General features: G+C 38.2%; 2 protein-coding genes across 2 annotated transcripts in view; one reads left to right on the forward strand and one right to left on the reverse strand.

Annotated features, from left to right (window-relative positions):
• Positions 1-17,247, forward strand: part of CRYBG1 (crystallin beta-gamma domain containing 1) — a 179,785-nt gene that overhangs the window by 159,568 nt on the left and 2,970 nt on the right. Inside the window, exons 12-21 of the mRNA XM_069489237.1 lie at positions 538-664; positions 755-900; positions 6,374-6,500; positions 6,704-6,736; positions 7,638-7,750; positions 9,323-9,452; positions 11,839-11,978; positions 13,321-13,444; positions 13,867-14,025; positions 15,724-15,886. Coding sequence (XP_069345338.1) covers positions 538-664; positions 755-900; positions 6,374-6,500; positions 6,704-6,736; positions 7,638-7,750; positions 9,323-9,452; positions 11,839-11,978; positions 13,321-13,444; positions 13,867-14,025; positions 15,724-15,886 — 1,262 coding nt within the window. The remainder of the gene's footprint in view (positions 1-537; positions 665-754; positions 901-6,373; positions 6,501-6,703; positions 6,737-7,637; positions 7,751-9,322; positions 9,453-11,838; positions 11,979-13,320; positions 13,445-13,866; positions 14,026-15,723; positions 15,887-17,247) is intronic.
• RTN4IP1 (reticulon 4 interacting protein 1) overlaps positions 7,741-17,247 on the reverse strand; it is a 69,953-nt gene continuing 60,446 nt past the window's right edge. The window contains exon 10 of the mRNA XM_069489238.1: positions 7,741-7,784. The gene's annotated coding sequence lies outside the window, so the exon portion shown is untranslated. The remainder of the gene's footprint in view (positions 7,785-17,247) is intronic.

The following is a 17,247-nucleotide window of genomic DNA, read 5'->3' on the forward strand; positions in this document are numbered from 1 at the left end:
GATTTGAGAAAACAGTTTGAGGGACAAATGTGGGGACAGTCCACAAACCAAGGCTGATAAATTGGCCCATCCAGATTGATCAAACTACAATCTTGTTTATTAGAATTATGCTGCAACTATTGAGCTGTTAGTTTGCTTTCTCATTTTTATGATACTTTTCCATTTTATAAATCTTACACATTTCCCATAGAAGTACACACTGAAATTAGTCTTGTAAATAGCCCAATATCCATGATATTATAATTACAATTTGAAGAACATTTATTCAGTTTTATTTGCTGAGGTTCTTTTGAGTCCTTATTAAACACACACACACTCACACACTCCTGTACTTTCCTTTACAGAACTCTGTACATTTCTCAGGTTGTTTTCTTGGGGCCATTCTGTTATTCTCCTAAATTTTAGAGAATTCCAATGATGTTAATGCAGAAGTTTATGTCTAGCTTTATGACTGTCTTTGTCAATGAAATTGATTTGTACATTGGAAAGAGTTTAACGTGTCTGAAAATTACTACTGCCATGTTCTTTCTGTTGTAGCTGGGTTGCGTACGAGAAGCCTGGATTTACTGGTCATCAGTATTTGCTAGAAGAAGGAGAATACAGGGACTGGAAAGACTGGGGAGGTTACAACAGAGAACTTCAGTCATTACGACCTATATTAGGTGTAAGTTAAAGAAAAGCTAATGGCTAAAACTTGGCCTTTTTGGATAATAAATGGCCAGCCTTTGAATTTTGAATTTTTCTTCCCCACTAGGATTTTTCAAATGCTCACATGATAATGTACAGTGAAAAAAACTTTGGATCCAAAGGTTCCAGTATTGATGTATTGGGGATTGTTGCTAATTTAAAGGAGACTGGATATGGAGTGAAGACACAGTCTATTAATGTACTGAGTGGAGTGTAAGTGAAATAACCCCACTGGGATTTTGAACATGAGTTTTACTTTGGTTTGTGTTAAACTGAGTCTGTGACACAGAGCAGGCACTCAATAACTAAATATCTCAACAGCTAAACATTAAATAAGTCACTTAATAGTTATTACCATGATATTTTCATAACTGCTTTAAAAAATCTTTCTCATACAATCTTTTTTTTTACATGTAATATAATGTTGGAGTAGGCTAGTTGGTGTCATGACAGAAATCTACAGCTCTGCTTCCCTTGTCATTCTGCATGGAAAGATCATGAATTTCTTATGAGGGGAGTCAAATAATAGTTATCTAACATTAGAGACCTGAGGTTGGGAGAAAGTTCCGTTTGATTTTCCTATGGTCCTACACCTGCTCCTGTATATTTTTCCCACTATTATTTTGACATAAGTATAAATGTTTCAATGCACCTGGAGTTAGCAATTGAATGTTTTATTAATGGTGAAGTGAGTTTCTATTGAAAGAAGTGTAGACAGGATTCTTTGGAATGCAAATGACTGCAAGCCAAGCCAAATTGGCTCAAGTGATACAAATGGAACTTACTGGCTTAAGTAACAGAGAACTCCTAGGGAAGATTTTGCTTCAGGTATGGCTGGATGCAGGGGATTAAACACTGTCATCAGAACTTGGTCTTTATCTCTTGACTGGGCTTTTCTCTGTGTTGGCTTCACTTTAGGCAGGCCCTTTGCATCTGGTGGCCTGTGGCCACATCTGACTTTCGTTCTCCCAACTCATTGCTTGCAACGCAAAGAACTTCTCTTTCCCTCACATGTGCCAGGTTTGACTTTGATTCCCTAGACTTGGCTTATGTGCACATGCCTGAAACAATCACTGTGGCGAAGGAGATGGCTGTGTCTGGGTTATGTGCCCATCCCCAGACCTGAGATGTAGGAGCCATCCCATAGGAGCCACTTAGATATGATTGGGGTTGGTGGTTCCCCAGGACCATCAGAAAGAGTTAGATCTCTCTGGGGAGATAGATACCAGATGGGCAAATATAGTAGATGGCTATTATAGGGTGTTACATAATCTTTCTTATAATCCAGGCCAATGTCTGTTCTAATTTGTTACAAGTGAGAATATTCTTAAATAGTTACTTGAAATAATTTGACACTGGTTCTATTTGATGTTATAGTGATACAGACTATTTGAATCATTCTAGCCTCTACCCTATTGTATCTCATGGGGCCTTTACAATAGGCCTAGATATTTGAAATATGTCTACAATGTAATATACTTTTACTGTTAGTCATGTTGACCAAATTCTTGAGTAGGCTGCTGCAGGTGCTGCCATTTTGGCTGAAATGACACCAGTGATTTTTGGGTCTTCCATTCTTAGCAGGAAGTGCCTTCTATTGGATCCTATTTTGGAGCCCTAACATTTTAGAATCATAGCTGGCTGTCTACAAAAGCCAGAAGGATCTGAAATATCGCCATGGCTCTGTAGTATTTTAGATAGCCTTTAAAGCTAATTATTCAGAAGGAAAATATAGTGACCAACTCAATTTGGTGAAATAGTTATGTATTTTGATACTTACCAGGTGTGCTGGTTCTGTTAGAGCCTCATCATCCACCCTAGCAAAGGAAGCAAGAGGATGCTGGGTAGAATTCCATAGAGCCGTAGGCAGAATTACTGTGCCCTGAGCCTATCTGCTTTCCTTCCTACCACAGGCCTTGCTCACTTGAAATCAGTTTCCTTTATAAAATGATGCTTTTATATGTTTCTATCTTTAGTCATTTCTAGTTGTATTTCCTGGCTTAGGCTTTTTCAGGTTGTAGCAGCTGAGTTTTGGTACAAGGAGGAAGTTACACACGCACACGCACACACACGCACACCACTTCCTTTAAGTTCGTTAGATGTGGAAGAGCTTCTGTGTTTACCAGGGCCAGCTGCTTCCTCGTATTTCACTCCACTTGTCATTTGACAAATATTTATTGAGTTATGTACAAAGCATTATATTACGTCCTCAGAGAAGTTACAATATTTATGTAAAACATAATTTTGCCAAAAGAGGTAGCGATGAAACACTTTGGGAATCCACAGTATGAATTTCCAGTGCGGGCACAGGGAGACTGAAGGAGCTAGCGCGGGAGGTGGGCTGAGGGGTGCCAAGATGAGGGAGGAAGACTAGCTATTCATTTTTAATAGTTTCAAAGAAAAATTACTGTATTTTAGTGGCTTTATTTTTATGGCTAAATAAACACTTCAGTTTGGTTCATTTCTTAGTATGGAACTCAATGTCAGAAAAAAACTTTTGTGAAATTCTTGGTCTGTGAAAGTATCTCCCGGGAGGCCCACTATCACATGGGTAATACATTTTCTGGGTAGTAAACGCATTATTAGCTCCGAAACAGAACAGCCTTCAGGAAGGATGCTCATGAGTCCAACAATTGAGGTTTTTAGGAACTGCATTCTGTTTTTTATTGGAATGTCAAAAGAAATTCCCCAGTCCTGCTTATCAATTTCTAGTTCTATGCTATACTCTCGGTCAAATAGTGAAACTGGGCTAATTTTTTTAAATTAAAAGCACAATGAAATATTTCTAAAATTCAGATAAAATAGAAGAGTGCTGTTGTTTTAAATTCTTCTTCCTTTGACGTTACACAGAAGGGCAGGTTGGCCCTGCTGCCCTCAAATTTTGAGCAATTATTCCACCAGGCTGGGACCTGCCGGTACTTGTGTTTGCTGCTCTCTTCTTCCCTCCTCCACTCTTTAAACAGAGAAGTGTTCATTCGTGTGTACAGCACTCATGTGAACAAGGACACTGTGGGATTTTTCCTAAGTGTCCCAAGTATAAGTTTTAAGTAGACTAGGATCTTGGATACAACAGAAAATCTCAGATCTGGGTTTTGGGGTTTGTCCCCCACCTCCCCAGTATTCATGAATGTTTCATCTGGGGCTACATCTTGGAAAACAACACTACTGTCAACGCAAGTAACATCTTAATAAATTGTTTCCCTGTTTCAGCTTCAGTGAACTAGATGGGCTTAACTGGGTGTTGGATGTTTACCTACAAGTAGTTTATTTTGGTTTTATAGGGAAATGTGTAGTACTTGTTAGAAAAAAAAAAAAAAGAAGAAGAGAAAAGAAAACTGGATAACACTTCTAGGGCTTGCTCAGTTGCTGCTCTCTCTCCTTTGTATAATATTTAGTCTCTCCTCACTGCCTTTTTCCTTCCAAACCTTAAAGTCAAACAGAAGGGCCTTTAACCCTCTGTTCTCTAATTTGTTACAGACCTGGAGCCCTGCTGGGAACACATTTTTTTGTGATGTGACTTACCCTTTTTAATTGTTGCTTTTTTAAAAGTTCTGGTTTTCATAAAGTAGATTTTCTTGCTATGCAGACATTCCTCCCACACAGCAGCGCTCCCTGCTCCGCTGTGCCGTTGCTCCCCTTCCCACCGGGATGAGCGAAGGCTGTGAGCGAAGGCAGCACACGCAGGTCCCATGTGCTGTACAGCCTCGCCGGGTGGGCACTGGGACCTTGTCCAGCCCCCCTACTTAGAGATGAAAATGCGAACTTTCTCAAAGGTTCAGTGACCTCCTCAAACTTACCTGAGAGTTAGTGTCATGACCACAGCCGGAACCAAGTCTCCTAACTGCTCACCTCACAGTGATGAAGAATAGGTTTGTACAATAGCTAATGAAGTTCTCAACCTGGGGGGCGGGGGCGTGGCATTATTTCCTGAAAGAGACTGTGACTGGTGCTTATGGCCTTTTCTCCATTCAGATGGCCAGGAGCGAGTACACAGCTGTTAGCTGTCATAGCAGCTTACCACCCGAGACTTTATAGTGTTTTCTGCCTGATACCTGTTCATTTCCTAATTGTGACTGTACTCAAGTTTTTGCTCAAATCAGCCCTTTAGATGGTAAAATCATAATCTGTTCTAATGAGGGAGTGTGTGGGCTATTCTAGGTATAGTTTACTAATAGAACAGCACACAAAAGGAAACTTTATAGGGCACATGGCAGTTCAGGTCCCAAAGTGAGGAGAGCCCAAGGAGCCTCAAGAAATGTAGATTCTGTCATGTTCTGGTCACTCATTGATTGTATCACCTTGAACAAGTCATTTTCTGTTCAGAACACCAACAAATAATTTCATGTGATGCTTCTTACCTGTCTATGAACTTTCTGGGGCAGGGATTTTTATCTTTCTCATCTTTGTATTTCTAGGGCTGGTCTAGTTCCTGGCTCATGGCAAATGGTCAGTCAATGTTTACTGAATGAATAAATGAATTAGTTTTCCTGTGTCTTTAGGTTTTCCCATCTGTAAAATGGGAACATCAGTACCTCCCTAGAAGATTAAATGTCATATAACAGATGTGAAAACATTTTGGAAAGTTTTGCTTACTTATACATAATAGACATTATTCCTTTAAGCTATAAGGGGGGATCATTACAGCAATGACTTAATTGAGTAGACATTGAGTATCTCTTGAATATAACAGAATTGAAAACTTTTTCCCCTTCAAAGACTTTATCTTTGGATAAGAAATAAAATCAATATGTTAGTTTTTCTGGGTGTGGTGGCTTATGCCTGTGATCCCAGCCCAGCGATTTGGGAGGCTGAGGCAGGAGGATTACTTGCGATCAGGAGTTTGAGACCAGCCTTAGCAACATAGCAAAAGCTTGTCTCTAAAAAATTGGCCAGGTGTGGTGGCATGTGCCTGTAGTCTCAGCTACTCAGGAAGCTGAGGTGAGAGATTGCCCGAGCCTAGCAGTTGGAGGCTGCAGTGAGCTATGATTGCGCCAATGCACTCTAGCCTCAGCAACAAAGTGAAACTGTCTCTTAAAAAAAGAAAAAAAAAATTGTTGATTTTCCTGATTTTCATTTATAAGATAACAAATGAAAACATTCCAAAAGAGATTAGTTTTTATTATTTCTGAGAGTTTGTTCAATTTTGCTTATAAATAGTTATGTCATGTTGGAAATACTGTTTGAAACAAAATTTTAGTTTACTTTGCTGCATTTATTTATTTTAGCATTTCTTCTGTTAACTTTTTCAGTGTGATTTGTTGTACAATAGAGACATAGCTTCTTGTTAAGAACTTTCTGTTAAAATATTTTCATCTTGATTAAAAAAAAAAACAATTCTTGCCTGTTTATTAAAAGAAATAGGTTCTTCTCGAAAGTCCAATTTGTTTCCTTAGAATAGAATTAGAAAAAATCACAGAGAAGTATCCTAATTGGCGATTTCTCAAGGAATAGGATTTGATAAGCAAGAACACCAAAAAGTTCATGTAATAATACTCTTTCGCTTACCATTTTGATTTGTCATATGGATAAATCCATCCGCTCCTAAAGATTAATAGAGAATCAGAAAAGTTAAGATTACTGATTAATAAAACAAATGAAAGTTACTGTATGATATATATTTAATGTGTGTGATAGTTTTATTATATTAAATATGAATTATAATAAGTCAGTGTTTTTGTTTCTTTAGATGGGTAGCCTATGAAAATCCTGACTTCACAGGAGAACAGTATATACTGGATAAAGGCTTTTATACCACTTTTGAGGACTGGGGAGGCAAAAACTGTAAGATCTCTTCTGTTCAACCCATATGTTTGGTAAGGAGTCATATCTTTATATGAGAATATTTAACTGAATTCTGGATTTCCCTAATGTGTGTTTCCAGTTCATTTAATATTTATTGCTACAGAAAATACTCTGATGTCATTTTTAGCACTAATTGCTAACAATCTGGAAGAAAAAACTTTTCAACATGTCTGCTTTATTCACTTCCTTTTCTCTTCCCTTTAAAAATTTTTAGGATTCTTTCACTGGCCCAAGGAGACGAAATCAGGTAACTTTGAAAATATTCTATTTCTTATAATTAGGGTCCTTCTTTTGAAAAGGTGAACTTATGTATTAAATGTCCGACATTTGGAACACTTTGTTAGTTTCACCCCTTTTTATGCCTAAAAACATAATTGTATTTTTAAAATAAGATGTACGTTTACTTTAATCCTTAATTGATAGCACTGGCCCATGTCTCAATATTTCTTATAAAATGATCTTATTGTGTAAAGCTGAATTTTATATCATTACATTGAATCAGTTTATATTAATACACTAAGATTAATATCCAAAAAATTGCTTGTAGTTATGATAAATAGTACAATGAATGCTTATATTTGCTGTGTCTGCATTGGACAAATATTTTATTTGGTCTCCCTCAAGCCTTATGAATGTGGACTCTTAACATCAACTGAAGTGTTACATTTGCTATTTAGGCTTTTTAATGGAAGTGTTCACACAGCCAGTAATTATAGAGGCACACATACCACTGCCTCCTTTATTGGCATGTAGGAGATTCTAATACGACAGTATCTTCCATTGAGAGGGAAAAAAACTATACTATATATTTCCAAAATATAGTTTATTGTTAATAGTAGAACTGATTAACAACTTTTGGCCACAATAAAGCTTTAAATGCCTCACAGCTTGTTAATAGGTTGTTCTGTAGAAACTTACCTCCATTGTTGTTTTTTCCTCTCACGTCTCTGAATTAAATAGTCATAAATCGGTAGCCAACATGTTTCTAATTGATCATTAATATATGTAGAATTAGAAAATTAAAGGATTTATAAAATCCATACCAGTTTACAGTAACAAGAGTTCACAGGTCATGTTTGGGTCATCATTTCAAAGGCTGAATGAGTTAAGGAAAATAATTTTATGTTTTTCTGTTTACTTTTTCAAAGATTCACTTGTTTTCAGAACCACAGTTTCAAGGTCACAGTCAATGTTTTGAAGAAACAACAGGTCAAATTGATGAATCATTTTCTACTAAGTCTTGCAGAGTGTCCGGAGGCAGGTAAGTAAAACAATGGCTTGGCAGAGCTGAGTCACTGAGGTAAAACAGAATTCACATATCAGCAAGCATTTAGTGACACCTGTCGGGTGCTTGGCGCTGTATGAAACCACCATCTTAGTCTGAAAGCATGCTTTGTGACATCTTAGTGCTGGATGCCAGAGGACATGGACATCAGGGTAGGTTGGAGGTGAAGATCACCTCATTGTGTGATAGAATTCACACCAGGTGCTCTGCTCTCTGTGCCTGCACCATCGTCTGTAAAGGGAGAGTTGGACTCTACATAATCTTTACAGGTAGAAAGGATAGGCTAGGCTCTCTGTATGATAGGGAGGGAAGAAAAGTGTGTGGCTGGAGTGGAGTTGGTGTGCGTGCTGATCAGGAAGCACACTCCCCTCCCTAGCTGGGAGGGCTTTGTACTGGGGAGGAGAAGGGAAGCCAGCTTGGACTGGGAGGGTGGGATCAGGCTGTGAAGACTCACTGAGCATGTGAGTTTAGGTGGATGCCACGGGAAACACAAGACAAGGGTAAAGGCAATGGGCTCAAAATGCCATGCTGAAAACAATAGTTTTACAAAAGCTTGCTTCACTAGAGACGGGAGAGCCCAAGGCCAGGGAAACTTAGGAAACCCTTGGAGCAGTCTGTGCAAGAGATGATGAGAAATTAAGTCTAATAATAGTAATAGTGCCTTTAATCATATAGTTCTTTATGGTTGAAATAACGCTATCCTATCATTTAGCATTACACAGTGGAAGAGCCCTGGCTTTGCATTCAAATACAGAGATTGACAGTAAAGCTTCACAGTTTCTTAGCACGTACCTCCACCCCATCCCAGTTCCTCGTTATCCCCTACCCTGCTTCATTTATCACTGCCAGACATGTACTTTTTAAAATTGCTCACTAATTGTCTGTCTCAGCTCACTGGAGTCCAAACTTCGAGAGAGCAGAGACTTTGTTTTGTTCTCTACTGTATCCCCAGCAGTAGAAAAGTGCCTGACACACAATTGTTGGGTTAAAAAACCCCAACAAAACACAAACCTAGAGAAGCATGGTAAATCACCATTGTATCAAAAATGCTGAGGCCCAGAGAGGCTAAGTGACTTGTCTAAGTCACTATAGTATTTTGACTTCTGGCACAGTGCAGAGGTGTCAGGAATGAGGATGAAGAGGAGTGAGAGATTTTTGGGAGAAGATCAACAGACTTTGGTGGCTTGGGGGCTAGCTAGGTATGAAGGTTGGAGAAGGCTCATTCATAGAGGGCCCGAGAGCTTGAAGCTACAAGGGCTGAGAGAAAGGTGGCACCCGAGAGAGGAGCAAGGAAGGCTGATAGGTAGGGAAATAAAAACATGGGGATTTTCATGGAGAAAGTTTTATTTCCCAGATGCAAAGTTAAATGACTTCTTATGAATATTAATTTGACACAAGATGAAATGCAATGAATATGTCTAAATATTTTTGAAGAAAAAACTCTGTTAGCCACAAGCATTGTATTTTATATCAGGCTGCCTCTAAAAATCAGACTTCTTGAATAGGAATACTGAAATTGCACACTGTGTGTGGTTTTCCCTACTGTAGCTGGGTTGCATATGATGGAGAAAACTTCTCTGGGAATCAGTATGTTTTGGAGGAAGGCCATTACCCTTGTCTCTCTGCAATGGGCTGCCCGCCTGGAGCAACTTTCAAGTCTCTTCGTTTTATAGACGTTGTAAGTATGCCAGTGTGAGTATAGTGTTACGGAAATGTATGTTTCACATAGCTGATGGTCAGGGCAAGGTAACCAGCAGGTAGAACTTACCCAGGGCTTAAAATTGGGGCTTTAAATCCATGTGGCTGCATGTACATCTAGTTTATTGATTCTAACTGATATAAGTATTCCACTACACTTTACCTATTTAATCCTCATGCGTATCCCTACAGACCTGTGTGGGAGTCCCTTGGGGCTGTATATTAGGGAGTAGAATTGCTGGATTTCATGTATGAACAGGCAATTTCACTCAGTGCTGCCAAATCCCACCGCTTTAGACTCCCACCGGCGGTGCATGTGGGTTCCCACTTCCCACGTTGTTGCCATTACTGAGTATTCTAGTTTTTGTCAATTTGATGGAACGATCAGAAAGTATGGTGTCATCGTTGGGATAATTTGTATTTCACTGTTAGTGAGGTTAGTATCTCTTATTTATCATTTGGGTTTTTTGTTCAGTGAATTGCCTATTTATATCCTTTGCCCAACTCTTTTTTTTTTTCAGTTTCCTGTATCTTTTGTTGTCGTTGATGTAAAGAAATTCCTGATAGTTTCTTAGTGTATTATTAGGTTAGTTTAGAAATTTGCTATCGAATGACTTCTCCCAGCTTATCACCTATGTGCTAATTCAGATTAGAGTGCCCCGTTTTGGACAGAAATCTTTCAGTTTGATGTAGTGAAAGCAACATTCAATAGAACAAAACTGCAAGATAATATTCAGATATTAAAGTCTAAGCTTTTGTCTGTGGCCATACCACCCTGACCATGCCCTGATCTCAGATATTAAAGTCTAGGAGTGTCTTTAGTTTTTGAAATTTTTATTAGTAGGTAGCTGATCTCTCATAAAAAGCTTTAAACATATGTGGTTAGTGATTTTAGTTTTAAAGGGAGGCAGAACATATGTGAGTTGGCTTTATCTCCTCCCTGCCTGCCTATTTAAATAACTAAAATGCTACTGAGACATGGAAATGTAGCAGTGAAACATGGAATAATGTGGCAAGTACGTTAGCTTATAAGTAATGAAATAAGACTTTTTGATAGTAACCTGCCTAGAATTCTGAACGCTACCTACAAGTATATCTCTGACATTTTCAAATGCCTTCTGTCAACCAGAACTAGCAGATACGCTCACCTCACTCTGATGCTTATGGATGATTTTAGGTTTTTTTTTTTTTTTTTTTTTTTAAGACAGTCTCACTCTGTTGCCCAGGGCTAGAGTGATTTTAGGTTTTAATGATGAGGAAATGAATGTTTTACCCACACTAAGACTACATATCTTTGTGACTTAATACTTCAAAATTATTTAATTGATTTTTAATACTAAACTTGAGTGTTAGGACATTTTTGGCATGCCATCTCAGAGAAAGTGCGAAGTAGTAATACTACAGTTTTTGTCATTTCCTCCTTGTATGTTTTATATAACCTAATTCCTGTGTGTACATTCCCCCCATACTCACTAATCTGCTGTGCTTACTGAGGGACAGATCTTTTCTACACGTCAGGGCACATCCACGTAAGTGAAGCAGTAAGGTGCCACACCCTTGCCACAAAACTTTAAGCAGATAGGGAAAAAATGTAAGCCCCGCGGGCTTTTATGCTATATCGTTTATGATCTCAGGAGTATTATCATTAGAGCTTAGTCTAGGGTCATAAGGATCTGTAATTTGAAAAAACAAGCATAAGCTGCCAACTTTTCATTCTTCTCAAAGTCAGTGGACTGTTGTGCTATTGTGCTCTTTAAAATGATTGACAGTTTAAACTTAAGGCTTCCGTTCTGTTTTCTTCTCTCCTCCTGACAGTGATTCCTACAGGAAAACTTGGGAGTGTGAGTACACCGAATCATAGTTTTATTGACAATCACAACAGCAAAAAAAAGACATTTGAAAATATACATATGAGGAAGGTTCCTTGCTTAGTCAGTACCACTATACCACTAGGCCATCAGACACCAGACTGCCACAGCCCTCTGATGCCCCCCATTTATGTCCGCAGCTTTCCAGCCCCTCCTTGTCCCAATGAAATAGCTAAGTGGAAGACAAATTCCATTAGAAGACTGTTGATATTCCAGGCATATATCCGTTTCTCTATGCCTGGGACATTCTTTTTTCCTGTTTTATAACCTGTTTACATTTACCTGCCTTTATATGCAATGGAAAAACTTCCTGCCCCTCCATGCTTTCTCTCTTTAGCTTTGGGGTACTCAAACATCCATATTTCCTGGGAAAGGGAGTTTATAAATAGGCCAAATCTGGCAGGGTTTGTGCTTTGTCCTTGTAATGAGATGATTTTCACATAAATTCAAATTATCAATAAAGATGAATATCAGAACATTATTTTTGCTCCTAAATAGGAATTTTCTGAACCGACAATTATTCTTTTTGAAAGAGAAGACTTCAAAGGAAAAAAGGTTGAACTCAATGCAGAAACGGTTAATCTCCGATCCCTGGGATTCAACACGCAAATACGCTCTCTTCAGGTTATTGGTGGCATGTGAGTTATCTACATTACCTTAAACTAATTGACATATAACCCCTATTTTCTGAAAGGGTTAACAGTTATGCATCTTCAAAGTACACAATTCCCATTGGGAAAAGCCATGTGTAAAGCATCTTTCATCTCCTTATCCAGATTTTTAGTTTATTTAAGGTAAGGATTTGTCTTTAACACCTCTCAAAGTCCCTGGGGGAATGTTTTGCACACCAGTACTCAGCAAATTTATTGAGTACTCTTTTTTAGCAAGCAAGCAAGAGAGAGCTGAGTTTTCTTATCCCCTTGAAAAAGACCAAGTCTTTTGATTTTGGAGCTAAGAATTGAGATTTTTTCCTTTAGCTAGGAATAACTAGCAAATGATTAAAAGTCAACTTGGGAAGATTTTTCCCCCCTCAACTTTGTATAATTTTGAAATTGAATAAGATATCAAAATGAATAAGTACCATCAGTGAAATAAATGTTTTTAAGAAACTTTTTATTTTTTTTAAGGAAGTTTTTTTTTTTTTTTTACAGAAACAGTAAGTGTGGTTGACTTGTGCGCATCAAATGTTGTCGGATGGGGACTTTAGCTATTTAAAAAGCAATTATAGAATATTAGGGTGGTAGAATTATGGGTGATTTTCTTTAGTAGGTTTAATGAATATTTTGGTTTTATGATAAGATAGTTAAAATAACATTTTACAGTTCCAGGATTAAAAGTAGAGAACATTCTTCCTTGATGTAATGTATCAGCAAGAGAGGAGGGCTGCTGGGTTACTTACGTGCCAGTCTGCTTGCGCCCAGGCTTCCCTGGGTGTGCAGTACCAGCGTCTCTGCGTGGAAGGGACCTGAATATCTTACCAGTTTTTTTAGATTTCAGGACCATTACTCTTGCTTTAAACAAAAGTGTATTACTATCATTTTTTTTTTTGTTCACCTAACCCTTATTTAGCACTTACCAAGTACCACACACCAAGAGTTTTGCAAGTATTAACCATTTAAATAACTTTTAAAGACCCATTACCACAACTGAGGATGTTTTATGAATAGCTCACGGGAAGGACTGGGGAATCCCGATAAAAGACCATTTCTATTTCATTGCTTTATTGGAGGAAAAAAACTTACCTATTTCTCTTCGAGAGTGGTTCTTGTTGGCATAAATACTCATGTACCGAAAATTTGCTATTCATCAAGAAAAGGCTGCTTTAAGTATTCAAGAAAATAGTTGTTTCATTTTTCCCCCCAATGTATATTTAAAGTATAAAGTTCAGTCTAGAAATTGAAAACATTCTAAAAATAAATGTAACTGGGGTCCATTGTCAAATAGAAATTGTTCCTTACTGTGGTTATTTTTTTTTTCCAGATGGGTTACTTATGAATATGGCAATTACAGAGGTCGACAGTTCCTACTTTCACCAGCAGAAGTACCTAATTGGTATGAATTCAGTGGCTGTCGCCAAATAGGTTCTCTACGACCTTTTGCTCAGGTATTTTTCTCTTCTCCATGCTGTGAGTAGACTTTTCTCTGATTTTTTTATTTTTTTTTATTTTTTTGTAAATGCAATCCAACTTTTTGGTTTCAATTTAAAATGGGCCCCACCCCCAGGACTTTGGGCTCAGTTTCTGGTGCTAAGAGGTGTGGCTGCTTCAGAAATGCCATCAAACCCAACATCAAATGTGTTATGTCCAAGCCCTGGGTTGTCTGTAGGCAGGCTTCCTGCCCCAGGCACTTTGAAAGTTTGTCAAACTCTTCTCATTGAGAAATTTCTAAAACCTCTGAGACTCTTGAGTATAGTAATTATCCCTAATCCATACCTCACTTTGGATTCTTCCCATCATTAATGCTTGTTCAGTGCTTCTAATAGTGCATCTTATATATGACAACTGCTGGGGGGGTTTTGTCTTCTAGAAACGAATTTGTTTCAGACTTCGAAACAAAGCAACAGGGTTATTCATGTCAACCAATGGGAACCTAGAGGATCTGAAGCTGCTTAGAATACAGGTCATGGAAGATGTCGGTGCTGATGATCAGATTTGGATTTATCAAGAAGGATGCATCAAATGCAGGGTGAGCTTTTAGGGTTAGACAGGGGTCTGTAATACCTTTGCTAGGAGGTGACTTGCCCTTTAACATGCTTTTAGTCTTTCTTCAGGTAGCTGCTATTTCATAATCCTGGAGCATTTTCAGAGATAAATGGGAAACTTTTTTCATGAAAACATTTTCTAGCTCTGATAGAAGCAGTCTAGGAACTTAAAATGGGAGATAAATCTTACACTGATCCAAGATGGAGTATTTGTTTCTATACTTGATTTTTATGTAGTAATAGGAAAGGGAAGTGTTTTGTTATTCTTTCCCTTTTCCTACTTGTTATACAAATATTAATAACTATAAGCTCCAGCACTATCAACAAAAACCACTCTTGGTTTGTTTCCGTTTGGGAGAACCCCACAGAATAGAATGAAGGGGGAAGAGATACCTCTGCGTATACAACACAGTCCATTTCCTGATTGTCACGTATTGTAAAGTGGAAAATGACCCATCCCTCCCGTATCACTTCTGGTATAAGACATTTAAAAGCTGAATGTAGTAAGATTTTATGTGAGAAGCTTATGCTTTTATGGTAGATAACTTCTTACTCCTTGATTTTATGAGTTTGACTGTTTGCTCCAGATTTAAAAACAAACAAAAAAAAAAACACCTAGGTGCCCCATGAGTCAGCAGAAGGCATGCAGCCATGTGAAAAGGTGTACAACTTGTTAATTGGGTCGGCTGTGCTTGAGGGAGAATGATCCTTTCAGTAAACAGAAGTGCTGTTGAGACGTGCAGAGGAGAGATAGCACAAGCACCAGAAGTAGCTGCAATAAAGCAACATGGAAAGCAGCCAGCTTCTACCTCTGAATTATCGTAATTCAACAAAATGGTGCCTTTCAACAACTATTTCTAACCAACATTTCAGTGATTTAACAATTTTGAATTCAGTAGATCAATGAGAAAAAGTAAAGTGTCCTAGATTATCACAGTGCTTTTATCTCAATATAGAACAGTATGCCTTTCATAAACATTTTTATGGCAAGACACGTTCATGGCATGTGAACATTTGACTGCCATATATTGCTTAAATATATTAACGGTAGATTCACTTCAGGGAAGGGGTCATAAAATCTCTGCATTAAAACACCCTCTACTAAGTTTGTATTTTTTTCTTTCTCTTTTTATAGCTGGAGAGCATGTCTGTTTAGAAAATTTTAGACATCTCTCACGAAGGAAAGACAAGCTAATAAATGCAAGTTCAAGTTTTAAAATGATAAAATGCCCTTTAGCCACTCCAGAGTTGCAGAATTAGAGGTGTAGTCATATACTGGAAGGTCAGGCCAAGCAGAGGTGGATATGTCAGGGGAGATTTAGCTATAGACCAGCCTCAGTTCATGGTCACGTCTGACAGGGAAAAATATCATCATGGGCAGTTTTAATGCCCGGAGGCTTTCCTCACTAGTAAGACACAGAGTTTTGCAAAGAAAGGGTCGAAGTCTCGCACGATGGACAAAAATTGAGAACTTTCCATCACTTATGTCATCTGAAATGAAGGAGATATATATTTGTTGTTTGATTCTAGTTACTCTGGCTAGAAGCTGGCCTGCCTAATGTGGGTTAAATGAAGCCAGGAACTAAGATAATTTTTAAAAATCAATTTAGCCAGGGAAATAATTGCTAGGAGACTTAAGTATGTATCCATCTCTAAGATACCTTGTCTTTTCCACTAAGCAGATAGCAGAAGACTGCTGTCTGACAATCGTGGGCAGCCTGGTGACATCTGGCTCTAAACTTGGCCTGGCCCTCGACCAGAATGCGGACAGTCAGTTCTGGAGCATGAAGTCAGATGGCAGAATCTACAGCAAGTTGAAGCCAAATTTAGTTTTAGATGTCAAAGGTAAGGATCATTTTCTTTATTGTCATATGTCTTTCTTTAGTTAAGGAAAAATCTATTCTTAACTTTTGAAAATGATGAGTGTATTATTTTAACAATAGTAAGAGAACCTTTATATGCCTGCTATAAGTACATTATCTCATGTGCTCTTCATAGCAACCCTATGACCTCTATGTTGTCCCTTTCTCCCTCTCTTCTTCCCCCCAATTTTATAGCCAAAAAAACTGAGACTCAAAGAGGTTAATCAGTTTGGCCAAGACCTCATACTCCTAAGTGCTAAACTGGAATCTGGACACAGACCGCCTTCAAACTATTTATTATAATAGTGTTAGAGTAAAAATCACAAGCTAAAAGGCTGTTCGGTATAGTTGATGATTCTCATGTATATACATGTAACCTTTCGTTGAAAAAAATCTAAGATAGAAAAGGAATTAGACAACTCAGCCTAGAGGATTTCAATGGAATGTGTATTCAGTGAACTTAATCCAGAGTGAACTGACGGTGCTGGGGAAGAGTAGGTTTAGACTAGTGGTCCTCAAACTTTATTTGCATTAGAATCACCTGAAGGGCTTGTTAAGACACAGATTGCCAGGCCTCATCAGAGTTTCTGATTCAGTAGGTCTGGGGTGGGGCCTGAGAATTTGCTTTTCTAACAAGTCTAGGTGATGCCAATGCTGCTGGTCTGAGGACCATACCAGAACCATGGATGGTCATTTTTAAACAAAACAAAAATGACCTAACTTATACACAGTAACTCAGTGAACTAGTGTTGTTGCAATTGACAAACACATGGTGTATTTTGGTCATGTCATCTGGGGGTAATTTTGCTTTAAATTAATAGGAATCAGGAAAGCCAGCATGCTTATGTTTTGTAAGTTTAGTGAACTGCTGATAATGTAACCATACTGCTCTACATACTCCATTTTAAATCCTTGCTAGAAGTGGCTCAATTTTACTTTAATCAGGGCTTAGGCCAATGCTGTTATTAAAGGTAGGGGTAAAGAAACAGCTGTGATCTGATTTTTAAAAAACTTTTCTGGAAATAATGGAGAATAAGCCTGAACATTTTCATCAGGGGCTTTGGTAACTGAATGGAGCAAAAGTGGCTGTCACTTTTGGATAATTTCCAGGTGGGTGGTGGTCAACCCACTTAACAATGGAATTAGAATCACACAGAACCCAAGAAGTTGGAAGGGTGCTCAGAGCAAACAAAGTTTAAGGCAGAGTCCTGTACTTAAAGAGCACAAATTAAGCAATACAGCCACAAGCTGGATGGGAACCAAAATGATCATATAAAATGCAGGTAGCACCGTGGGATGTAAGAAAGTAAATGCAACATTGAGAAAATGAGTAATATGTAGTAT

Source organism: Eulemur rufifrons, chromosome 15, assembly GCF_041146395.1.
Source record: "Eulemur rufifrons isolate Redbay chromosome 15, OSU_ERuf_1, whole genome shotgun sequence".
Lineage (NCBI taxonomy): Eukaryota > Metazoa > Chordata > Mammalia > Primates > Lemuridae > Eulemur > Eulemur rufifrons.